At 30.4% G+C, this 12850-nt stretch overlaps 1 protein-coding gene across 1 annotated transcript; it reads left to right on the top strand.

Moving 5' to 3' along the window:
* The first annotated feature begins 5420 nt into the window (after positions 1–5420).
* On the top strand, positions 5421–9219 carry LOC105773011 (auxin-responsive protein IAA9). Its single transcript, XM_012594570.2, has 7 exons — positions 5421–5588; positions 6281–6742; positions 6823–7016; positions 7091–7317; positions 7411–7552; positions 8142–8203; positions 8781–9219. The coding sequence occupies exons 2-7, from the start codon at positions 6332–6334 to the stop codon at positions 8816–8818; spliced, it is 1074 nt and encodes a 357-aa protein (XP_012450024.1). The 5' UTR covers positions 5421–5588; positions 6281–6331; the 3' UTR covers positions 8819–9219.
* The last annotated feature ends 3631 nt before the right edge of the window (positions 9220–12850 follow it).

Genomic DNA, 12850 nt, shown 5'->3' with positions numbered 1-12850 from the left:
CCGTTGAACTCTGATTATTCCAGAAATATTTTAGTATGATTAGAACTCAAATCTAAGCCTATTTAAAGGGTCATTGTATCCCTGTTTTGAGAGGCCAATCAACAAGGGTTTTTCTTTGAGGGCTACAAGATGCAGTCACATATGAGTTTTGGTGAGAGTTTTGTGATAATTATGGAGAGTATTTTGTACCTCTTTTGTGAATGCCCTATAAGATTTAAGGTTTTGTTTACCGGTTTGCACTTTGAGATTTTAAGCTTTGTATTCAGGGTTTTGGGTAATGTTCAGTTTGTACATTTAGGTTTATTTTTTTTCATATTGTACTATCGTTTGTTTACTCGTTTAGTGAAAAGCCGATACCTCTTTTGCCCATGATTTTTCCTTCTTTGAGGGTTTTCTATGTAAAATATTTATGTTCGTTTCTTTCCACTTTTACTATCTCGTTGTTTATATGGGTCGAGCCACAACAGTATGCCTATTTTTCTATTACACCTAATTATTCTTTTTATAAATATATAATTAATTATAAACTAGATTCACATCAAACAATTAAGAATTTAAAAAAAAAACATAGTTAGAATAATGAAAAACAGTAGAAGTATTTAAGATGTTTAAAGTTTAATAAACAATTACCATTACAAAACTTAACTTTTATAAAATTAAAATTTTACCCATCTTAAATTCTAGTAATAATGAAAACCTTGAGGAGTAATTAATACATATCCCTTTAGGTGAAACCGATGGGGACCCAATTAGATGTCCCGCAAGCATGTGAAAATGGTAGGTGGGATCCAACAGGGGTCTCATTCATGTGAGTGAAAGAGTCTAAGTTTTTTGTGAATTATGAGATTAAAGTTAGGAAATATTAGCAATGCAACACTAACACATGGCCATTGAGGGCACAAATGGAGAAAGGAATCTTCATTTTGTTAAAATAGAAGCAAGTTTGAGCAATGAGACATATGAGCCTTTGAGTGGGGTGGTTGAATTTCTTATATGTAGCTAAACAAATGACAATTTCATTTTTTTCCCTTCTCGTTATAACTTTGAATTTTTGGATTTCTTTCCCCCTTGGTAAAATTTCTTTAAATGTATAAATACAAAAAAAAAAAATTATGATATTTAAAGGAAAAAAAAGCATCATCATTGTGTGTGGCATTGAGTAGACTTGTCTCCTAAGAGTTTTGTTAATTCCTTGTTATTATTTTTGTAACCGATTTTAGAATATTCGTTCGAAATTTGAAAGGATTTGAACAATAATATTAGATTTAAAAGATGGGATTAGGTTTAAAAAATAGGTCGGGCTCAAACTTTAACATTCAAGGCTTGGGTCAGACTTATTTTTCAATTTTTTTAATATATTATGTTATTCTATTTTTATATATTATGTAATTTGTAACATAGAAAAAAAAATCTATAATAATATATTATACTATAATGTAAACATTTAAAAAATGTTAAGTTGCATATATATAATTTTAATAAATAAAAATATTTAATATTAAATAAAAAAATAAGCTAGCCTAAAATGAGTTAGAGTTTTCCATTTACAAATTTTAAGTCTATATTTCGTGTAGGGTCAAGCTTTGGCAAGCATATTTTGTGCTAATACCATACTTAAGCTTGACCCGAACCCAATCTTACTTAACCCATGAACACATCTAATTGCCATATGTTGTTTTGTGTTTTTATATAAGTACAAAGCAACATCCTAATTCACTTGTATAATTTTTTATTCAACTAACAATATATAGAATAATTACTCTTTTAATAAATCGAATGCATTGATCTAATTCAATTATGAATTATAAATGATCTAATTATAAAAATATGATAGTTAATTTTAGTTCCTATCACAAATTTGATCTCTGTAGATTACATCGTGATAAATTTAGGGTATGTTTGGAAAGTCATTCAATAATTGAATTTAAGTATAATTGCTTGAAATTATGTATGACATGTTTTGGTAACAATCGTAATTAGTGAATCTCACTAAATTGAGTATAATTAGAGCATCCAAATTACACTCTCCAATTATCAAGAGTGGGGTTGAGAATCAGAGGAATTACTTAGGCAATTAGCGTTGATAACTTTCAATTTTTTAATTATATTTTATTGATAAAGAAACAAAATACCAAACATGATATAAGGAATTGAGATGCAATTACAATTTTCAATCAAACATATTTCTTATAATTACCAGAGGTAGTAATTATTATCTTAATAATTAAACTTTTTTGAATCGCTATGTGCCGTCCAAACGCACACTTAGTCCCTTGTGTTAGAAATCACGTTAATTTAGAGTGTGTTTGATAAATTATTGAATTTTTTTATTTCAACATATTTAAATCTTAAATATATTTGAAACCAATAATAAGTTTTCACTTAATTCAAAATTTTAACAAAAAAAGTGTTGAGTGGAATAAATAGGAGGTAACTACTTTTTAAATATTACGCTAAAAAGAAGAAGAAGAGTTTGGGAAAAAAATGGTATGTTTAAAATATGAGTCAAATTTGAACTTATATGTTGAAGCTCAGAGCCAATCTTGACTTATTTTTTTATATCGTATGAAAAAATTAAAAAGTAATATGAAATTGCCTAAACAAATTTGTGTTAATCATTTATAAATATTGACTGGTTTAAACGAAATTAAGACTCATATTTTAGATTAAACCAAGCTTAGTAATCTATATTATATTATCTATATCTACAATATTATTTAAACATTTGGCTGAGTTGGTGTTACGAGTCAATTAGGTATCAACTTGATTGATAAATGATTAAAGAAACGTTACTTATACCAAATAAATTATATTATTATGTGTGTGCTTTTTACTTTTAAAGACATTTCCATATAAAATTAATAAAATCGGTAAGATTTGAATCTAAAACACCTTGATTTTAACATGTTCAACTTTACCATTTTAACAATGATTTTCTTTGAAATATTGCATAAAATTTTAATAAATATGTATTTTTTATATTCTCTTTTCACTTACATCATGAATATGCCCTAATCTAGATGGTGTATATGTTTTTGGTTTTAGGTTTTATTTCCAAATGTACTCGTGTAATTCAAATATTATCACATATTTATTCGTTAAAGTAATTGGGAGATCCTTATATTATAAGGATTGGATGAATTAATCTCTTTATTATTAAGCGGATCAATTAAGTCCATATACTACTAAAAGAATCAAATCAGTTCAAATTGTAACATAGCTAAAATTGATTGTATAAAAATGTCTTGAAAATTATTTTTAAATGCGTTTAATTTCAAATGAATATTTCATTTACAAAACAATAAAAACTTTAAAATATTAATTTTGTTAAACAATAAATTATAGTTTTCAAACAGGAAATGCTAATTATACCCCAATTAGACTTCATTGATTCTTTTTTAATAGTATAAGGATTAAATTGATTCATTTAATAATAAAAGTACTAATTTGATAAAATTTGAAATCCGTTAGGCATGGTTGATTGGGGATAACATGGTCTAATCGGACCTATCTTCAACTCAATTCTAGTGGGAAACGACTGTGATCCTAGGTTTTGATTGATGGGATGTCGTTGTGAAAAGACAATTTTGCCCATTGATTTGTTCCAAGCCCAACCATTTTAGCTTTGAAAATTTAAAATTGTGTTTGCAAAATTGATCCTAGCTTTGCATATTACATATTTTTTTATTATATTTATAATTTACAATCACATGTAAAATTATTAAATTTAGGTAATATTTCACAACAATTTAGCTCAATTATTAGTTATTAAAGCTAAGCTAGTGTTAAACTTAGCTTGAAGCAACTAGAAGTGAGGGTGGGCAAAAGACAAGGTGGGGTCACTTGATTGATCTGCCCACTACTTATGATCAATATCTTATGGGGAACATCATAATGAAAGAGATGACATTTTCCCTCTATCCATACATCATTAAACCTTCCATCAATTGCTTTCTTTATATTTTGATATAATGAGGTGTGTATTTTATAGATTGATAGTAAATTACTCATGTAATTTTTATGTTCATTTAGGGTTTTTTTCGGAATAAGTTTTTGAAATGTCGTTTATTGAGTAGCCGATTGGAATTCTGAAATGATAGAGGTATTGTACTCGGGGTGTTTATACTCGATTCTAGCCTTGAGTATTGTATCCCAACTTTGAGGAGAGCCCCAACGAGTTCTTAGATGGGTTTGAATTCATCCCCTTAAATGGTATTATTGGATAAGAACACATGCCCACCAAGGCCACGAGTTCTAAAATAATTACTTTTCACTGATAGCAAAACATTGAAAAATTAGTCTCTTTGATTTAAATTATTAGAATAATTAATTTATTTGGGTAATGTTATTAAACCTTAATGTTTATCACTGACTTGGAAATAAACGTAATTTATATGCATAGAAATAGAAATTCAAACAATTTAAGTTCATGTTTTTACAAACATACATATTAACTTTTCGAGTTTCCGATGATTAAAATAATCTCTATCATGTTTAGTATTTCAGATGAACAAGGCTTTGGTATAATTGACAAACATTAACGCCTCGGCTTAAGTTTAAGTCTCATCATTTATGATTGTACCCTTGTAAATTTTATTTTTTAAATTTGTTAGAATGCATGCTAATGAAAATTTGGGCAAACGGAAGGTCAAACCCCTCATCAATGATCCATCACAGAGAAAAAAGATCAACGGCTCAGGCTGAATCAATCAACAGTCAATAACCGTTGATATGCAGTTTCTCGAAATATTCGGCGAACAACTAAAATAAAATGACAAAAGGGTAAATTACACTCAAGGTCATTAACTATTAATAAATTTATGTTTTAATCACTTAACTTTTCTTTTTCGTGAAACAACTTTGAATGTCAATCGAAAGCTGTTAGAATTGCTGCTGTATAACCTTTCTTTTTTCCGCACTATCTGCACTAATCAAAAGCTCTCATCCCACTTCTCTTCTATAGTTATTTTCTTTTTCATAAAACAACTTTAGACGTCATGAGTTTGCGAACCAAAATCCAAAGAGTTCTCTTCCCCGATCTCCAACATTGGTGTTAGATTGACTTAGATCTAATGTATCTTCTTCTACTCGTTGATGGGTACTAATCCACCCTACCGATCATCAAATCATCTATTGGAGCTCACTAACCTAACTTTAAAAAAAAAAAAACTTAACAATCCAGTTACTTAATTAATAACTTTCAAATAGTTCAGTGACTTAAATAAAATTTTTTGAATAATTTAGTGACTATTTTGTAATTTTTCGAAATTAAGGGACTAAAATGGAGTGAAAGTTACCCAAAAACAGAATAAAAAAAATTGAGCTAAAAGCAGGGGCAGAAGGATATATATATATATATTTATTTTATATTTTTTAAAGTTTTGTTTGATTTTTAAAAGCATAGAGTTTCACATCCAACAGCAAATAAGCTTTTGTTACTTTGTCACGAATGGAGGGTCCTTAGCTTTCTCTTTTAAATTAAAAAAAAAAAAATCACACATAAAAATATTTTAAAAAAATTTAAACTTTGAACAAATTTCAAAGATTTTGGTTTTCTTCTGCAATTTCTCATCCACCAATTGAATCAGGTATCTTTGTAATTTGTTCTTATCCTCATTTTTCTTTTTTTCTTTACTCTCTGTTTCTAAGAGAAAAATTTGTGTTGGGCTCTTTCTTTCTTGTTAGCTGGTGTTTGTTTCCTGAGAAAGCTAAAAAAAATGCAGGAATCTTTTGTTCTTAGTTAAGCTTTAAAAGCTGAAAGTTTAAATTCCAGTTCTTTCTCAGCAACCAAACATGATACAACCCTACAAAGCTTCTTTAATGTAGTACTATCATTTCTTCTTTTAAAAAAAAAGAACTCTTTTGCTCTTATTTTCCCTTTTGGCGCGTGCGTACGGTTTAGAGTTCTAATTTAATTTATTTTTTTCATGCATTTTACAGTTGTCAACTCTTAATACAAATCCGAAATCTTTATATATATTATGGTTTAATTTATGCTTCTTTTAGTTACAAGAATGCTTGAAATTTCTTCAGCTTTACTGGTTTAAGTCCATTCTTTTACATTTGTCTTTATGATCTTAACTATTTCACTGGATTTTGTTAAAAAAAAGGTATTTAATGATAAGTTTCACTGTGTTTAAGGCTATATTTGAAAGTTTTTGTTTTTTAATTTGATTGGAGATAGTCAATAGTTAATCATAAGTTTCACTGTGTTTGTATATATGCAACTTTTGGTTCAATTGATTGTTTCATTAACTTTGTTTCTCTTTAAAATGAGCAGGTTGTGAAGTATTGAGGGTGTTTATTATTTGTTGTTTTTTTATAATTACTGATGTCTCCGCCGCTGCTTGGCGTGGAGGAGGAAGGGATTCAGAGCAATGTTACTTTACTCGGTTCTTCAGGCTCAATGGAAAGTGTGTGCCAGAATAGTGCTGAATTGAAGGAACGGAACTACATGGGCTTGTCTGATTGTTCTTCAGTGGATAGCTCTGTTTTTTCCCCTCCGTCCGAGGAAAGAAAGGCTAGTTTGAATCTAAAGGCGACTGAGCTTAGGCTCGGACTTCCTGGATTGCAGTCGCCTGAAAGAAATCCAGAGCTTTGCTTGTTAAGTTCTTCTCAGCTTGATGAGAAGCCGTTTTTCCCTTTGCATCCTTCAAGTGATGGTCACTGCTTTGCATCACAGAAGAATGTTGTTTCAGGGAATAAAAGAGGGTTCTCTGATGCAATGGATGGGTTCTCAGAGGTAAGAATTGTTTATATTGAAGAATTGCCGAGACTAATGTTAATGAGTTTAACATGGAAAGTTCTTAATCTTTGTTGCAGGGCAAGTTTCTTTCTGATTCAAAAGTTGATGTTATGCTGTCACCTAGGCCTTCTTCAAACTTCGGGGCTCAACCAATGAAAGCTAAAGAAATCACGAGCCAAAACGTGGTGCATGACAGGCCTCATGCTGCTGACAAGACCAGGCCTAATCCCAATGCATCTGCAAACAATAACAGTGGAGCACCTGCTAACAAGTAAATATTGTGTTTTTGTAATAAAATTTTGGGGCATAACCATGGGAAGATTATCTGATCCTTTCCATTTGCAGGGCACAGGTTGTAGGTTGGCCACCTATCAGATCATTTAGGAAGAACTCATTGGCCTCGGCTTCGAAGAACACTGATGAAGTCGATGGGAAGGCAGGGCCTGGTGCTTTGTTTGTGAAGGTTAGCATGGATGGTGCTCCGTATTTGAGGAAAGTAGACTTGAAAAACTACACTAAATATCAGGAGCTGTCTTCTGCACTTGAGAAGATGTTCAGCTGTTTTACCATAGGTGAGCTATTATGCATGTATTTCATAAGCTGCTCTTATTCATACTACTTTGTTTGCGTAGATCCAGTTACTGCTATATAACTATGAATTTCAGGTCAGTATGGATCTCATGGAACCTCGGGCAGGGAGCTGCTGAGCGAAAGCAAGCTCAAGGATCTACTTCATGGATCAGAATATGTTCTTACTTACGAGGATAAAGATGGTGACTGGATGCTTGTGGGTGATGTTCCATGGGAGTAAGCTCTAAACCTTCCCTTTTTATATCGTTGCTTTTCATTTTGTGCTTCTTTCCAGTTTGATTATTATGTTTATCCATATCTAGCTATTAAGTCATGGTTATAAGAATGTATGTTTCAACATTTAGCAAAATACCAGTCATTTACTGGGTATGGTATACAGATTGCAGTGAAAGAAGTGGAATCTTCTAAAGCAAGGTGTGAAACGAATTTTGTTTTGCTATTAAGCTTTCTGATCTGTCTTGAACACTAAAAAAAATTGCTAAGAGCTTATTAGAATCTGTAAGATATACAAATAAGATCGAGGTGCAAACTATTTATAATATGGTATCTATCAGATTTTCATGGAAGCTCTTGAACAAAGGGATGGAACCCTTGTTCCTTAGCACCTGTGAAAATTGCGTAATAATGTTGAGCATGCATGGAAACATTAGCTTGACCACTAATTTGTCTGTTTATTTCTTTCACTTCATTTGGCATAAGTTCCTTACCAGAATATTGGTGTATATATATGATTCAGCTTATTAGTGTTTAATTTAGTACTCAAATAATGGCTGTTCACTGTACCCAAAGTTTGTACTTGTTTCAGGATGTTCACTGACACCTGCAAAAGGTTGAGGATCATGAAAAGCTCTGATGCCATTGGACTCGGTAAATACTTTTATATGGTTATTATCCTTTAACTTAGTGTCATGGCATTTGCTAGTAAGGAACCAGTTTCAATAATTTACATCTTGTTCCAATGAAATGTTTAACATACATGTTCACGGTATGAGAAATCTCCTACGCGTATTTATCTGAACTTATAAATTGGACATCTAAAGGTCCAAACCATCACAAGAAGCTCAAAACAAATGCATGGAAATAATGCCGTTTTAATTTTATTTTGCCCCTTCAGGATAAGTAAATACTAATATCTAAAGTTATTATAACACATTGGGGGATCTCCTACATGTCCTTCTCAAGATCACCAAGTGCTATTACTTCTCACTAAAAAGTCTGCCAGAATCACTGCTTCACCAAGTTTGACTAAAGGGTCTCTCAATTCTGAAAAAGGGCCATCATTTGTCATAACAAACAAAGCATAAACTGTGCTCAATCATCTTACTATTAGGGCCGGCAAGAAGAGCTTTATTTTGTCTAGACCATATGATGCCTGTTCATGTTAACTGTTGTCCATACCTATAAATTTTGTTGCTTACATGGAGCTTTTTGTTTTTGTGAGCAGCTCCGAGGGCCATGGAAAAATGCAGGAACCGGAACTAGCTACCATCATACATGATCTTTTCCCACACACCGAAGATTATTATTTCTGAAAGAGATGACATGATGCTGGAGTGGGTAGGAGATCATCATGTAAGCCTGTTTTTGTTCTACTGAAAAAAGTCGTATCCAGTGCGTAAGGCTACTGCTATAAGCAAGAACTAGAAATTCCCATTGTAGGCACAACCATTTGTCGGTGTTTGTAGCGAATAAACCTGTTAGTCTACATTAAGTTATAAAACCTTCCTAGTCCTAGCGTTTGTGAGGAACTTTAAGATTCTATCAGTCATGAGTCCGAACGAGTCCCTGTTTCAAAGCATGATCTTTTTAGTTTGTAAAGTGCATTGCTTGTTGAACTTTTATGGTGCGTGTTTGAATGATGAAAGACCTCGACATATTATCTATACAGTGTGTGACTTGCTTGCATGTTTTTTTGTCCTGTAGTTACATCAAGTCCCGACTCGACCCAGATCTTAATATAAACATGGTTTTCTGGGTATGCTGCTATACTCAGCTAAATTCAACCCCATCAAAAGAAGATCCGGGAAGTGGTCGGGGCCAAAGGAAATATTGAATTAATTTCAGCATTCATTATGCATTGGATATCAAAGACTGGTATATAAACAATAGAGATAATGGCAGCACTTAAGATATGGTTGTCGGGAAGTAGCCCTATCAAAGCATGTGAGACACTGAATCATTGTTGTGGTCTGCTCAGAATAAACAATGTAAAAATAGGGGGGAGTGGGGACTAAGGTGAAGGCTAAGTACATATTGTTTGCCATTGATGGTATTTGACCTTGAGAAAAGAGCTGCCGGTGCCACATTGTCTTTATTATCAGATCAGATTGTCCTTTCTACTCTATATTTTACACAGTTTCACTAGTTACAACACTTTCACCCAATGCACGTGGATTTTGGTTATATCTATGTTAATCTATGCTATTACAGACTTTTTATTGCGACAAAGTCAAGTTACAAATCGGGAATAAGAATTACATTAGCAGAGTTTAAACCTTATCATGAGGGTGTTAGGAGGATGAGAATTACATTAACAGGGTTTGAATCTTGATACTTATAAGGTATCGATAATGATATTTAAATGAGGTGAAAGTACTATGAAGGTTTTTATATTAGGAGTTAGATTACATTTTGTTCCCTTTATTTAAAAATGGGTGAATTCATTTTATACATTAAATTAAAGAGCAAGTTAGTTATTTTCATTAAAATTTTTCATTTATTTGTGTCGTTAAAATTGACATGTACGTATCTCGTGTTGACATATAGAGATCAATGTTTAATTGTAGAAATGAATGTAAATTTATAGAAGGATTAAGTTACTAAATTGCTCATTTTGTGAGTAGATAGGGCAAAATACAATTAGACCTCTAATGTAAAAGTTTTCATAATACTTTTACCCAACTATGATATTTAAGGTGCTAACAATAAATCTTAATCATTACTTCCTTTTATTGTTGACTCAACGTTAACTTGATCATGAAATGACTTAAAATTAAAATTAAAATTATAACAATAAAATCAATTCAATATTAAGAAATGACTTAAAACTTAAATAATAAAATAAAAATATTTAAGTATTTTAATGTTTAATAAATAACCAATTATTAAAACATATGTAATGAAATTTTAATTTAATTTAAAATTCTTGAAAAATAAACTCAGATTTTAATAAGGTATTTTAATGTTTAATTTCAATTAAATTTTAATTTTAATATTTTAAATGTGTTTGATAATTATTTTAGTCTTTTTTAATATAATTATTTTTAAAAAATGTTGAATAAAATAAGTAGGTAGATAGCACTTATAAAATTTAATAATAAAATTCAAAATTTAATTTTTCAACATTTAAAATTTTAATTTATCAAACACACCCAAAATTTTTTTATATTAACAAAGGTCCATTCAATGTTAAAACCATTGTTTGTTGCAATAAAATAAAGGATCTTGGAAGTAAAAAGTTATTTTCATAACCTAGATGAACTTTGTAAAATAGATGTATATATACATATACATACAAAATTTATATCAATTTATTCTAAATTCTAACTTGTCTCCTTGTATGTAACATGTTGATAAGGTCCTTCAAATAATGTTTGGTAAGGTTTTATGAGAGAAATTCGTTGCTTGGTTTTCAGTGAAATTAATTACTATAATGGTGACGTTAAGTTTTATATCTGCATCATCAAAATTAATGATAAGATATGTAGTTGGGTTTAAATGAAATTGTGATTGCAAAATAAGAATAGATAATGATCATTGTTAGAGTTATGTGGCTTAAATTCCTATTAAAATAAAATATAAGTGCCAAAATAGGGAGATCTATGAGGGCAAAGGCCGAGGGCTACACAAGTGGAATCCATATAGAAGTTTACTTCTTCTATTTGATATTTGATTAGAATAATGTGTTTTAACCTTATTGTATTACGTCTATTAGACTTTGATTAGAATAAGGTTTTTAAACTATAAATAGACGTATTTGTCTATCCTCTTGTATCATTTAAATTTGACATAGTGAATTTACTTCTCTTCTGCCCATGATTTTTTTCCGAAAGGGTTTCTACGTAGAATTTTGTGTGTTTTTTTTTACGATATATTGCCATTACCGATGTTCAATTTCTCACAACCATTAAGAATAATTAAGTAAAAGCAGACAAAATATTATAATTTGCATTATTTAGTTGGCATGAATGTAAAATTGTAAGCACAGAAGTGGAGTTGCAACGTGGTGAGTTCGAGTAAAATTTCACAGGCATAGAAAGTCTCTCAATAAGGGTTCACAGATATAAGAAAAAGCTGTGAAAAGGCAAAGGATGCAAAGCACCTTTTGTATTGGGCCAACTTAGTTGGAGAAGAGAGCTGTTGTTTGCTGAGGTAATGAGCTTTCTGTCAACTCTCATACATTTTCCTCTACTTTCACAGATTCTCTCCCCCCTTACATCATTTGCATAGGAAATTGAAAAACTGGTTGTTTTTACAGCTTTTATTATGAGAGTATTTATCATTCTTATTAATCAAATTATTTAAATTTATTCGATCAAAAGTGAGTAAAATGAGATTTTGTCGAAAAATAATCCGTATTATTATGCACTCAATTAATTAAATCGTGATAACTGATTCAACTAGTTGATGGTAAAAGAGAGTTATTCATTTGATATCATCGATGGTTGATAGAACTTCGTTATACTCTTTTTTATTATTATCTAAAAGTTAAGAACAATTTGAATCATACATATCACATAGTAAAAGATCTCATCATAGTTGACACCCTGTAAAAACTTATTATATTTGTAGTAAAAAACCTTTTCAGTTCATCTCAATTTCGAGATTGAGTAATTGGTCCTTTAAAAATTAAAGCAATTTAATCTTTGTTTATTTTGAAAGTGAGCAACTAGGACAATTAATCACAACATTAATATTTTTCATCAATTTTACATAAATTTGACTAGTATAATAACAAATTTAACTCTCATAATTTACAAATTCTATCAATTTGGTCATGATTTAACTAATTTAGCCCACAATATTTTTATAAATGTGTAAATGGTGAGGTAAATTTGTTGAATTTTAGAATCAAGACTAAATTAATAAATATGTAAACATCGAGGGTTAGATTTGTTATTATATTAATCAAAATTATGCATATTAATTGACGAAAGACATTAACGTCGTGATAAATTATCCTTAATTGCTTACTTTCAAATTTGACTGAGATTAAATAACCCTAAATTTTTTTAAAGAGATTAGTTTTTTATATTTTGGAGCAAACCCTTTTCACATATTGTTGAATGATTTATGAACTATTGGGATTCACCCCACCAAGATAATTATTTGCCTTTTCTCTCTTTTTCTTTGGTTTACAGCCTAACATTAGACAGCTCCAATGCTAACCAAAAAATAGAAAACAGCCTTTTTGCTGGATTGGGTCATCTTTTTCTTTATTTCTTTTAATCATGTAATGCTAAAACTAGTAATTTTTTTCTCTGCAGTAGGCATTAAACTTAAAAAGACTTCAAT

The sequence above is a fragment of the Gossypium raimondii genome, chromosome 6 (assembly GCF_025698545.1).
Source record: "Gossypium raimondii isolate GPD5lz chromosome 6, ASM2569854v1, whole genome shotgun sequence".
Taxonomy (NCBI): Eukaryota; Viridiplantae; Streptophyta; class Magnoliopsida; order Malvales; family Malvaceae; genus Gossypium; species Gossypium raimondii.
The sequence above is the reverse complement of the archived record's forward strand: the minus strand, read 5'-3'. Positions and strand labels throughout refer to the sequence as shown.

Excerpts from the sequence above, each read along its gene's own strand:
- LOC105773011 (XM_012594570.2), top strand. The coding sequence starts at position 6,332 with ATGTCTCCGCCGCTGCTTGGCGTGGAGGAGGAAGGGATTCAGAGCAAT. Across the intron at positions 7,017-7,090 it reads AGTGGAGCACCTGCTAACAA|GGCACAGGTTGTAGGTTGGC; the intron begins GTAAATATTGTG and ends TTCCATTTGCAG. Across the intron at positions 7,318-7,410 it reads GTTCAGCTGTTTTACCATAG|GTCAGTATGGATCTCATGGA; the intron begins GTGAGCTATTAT and ends TATGAATTTCAG.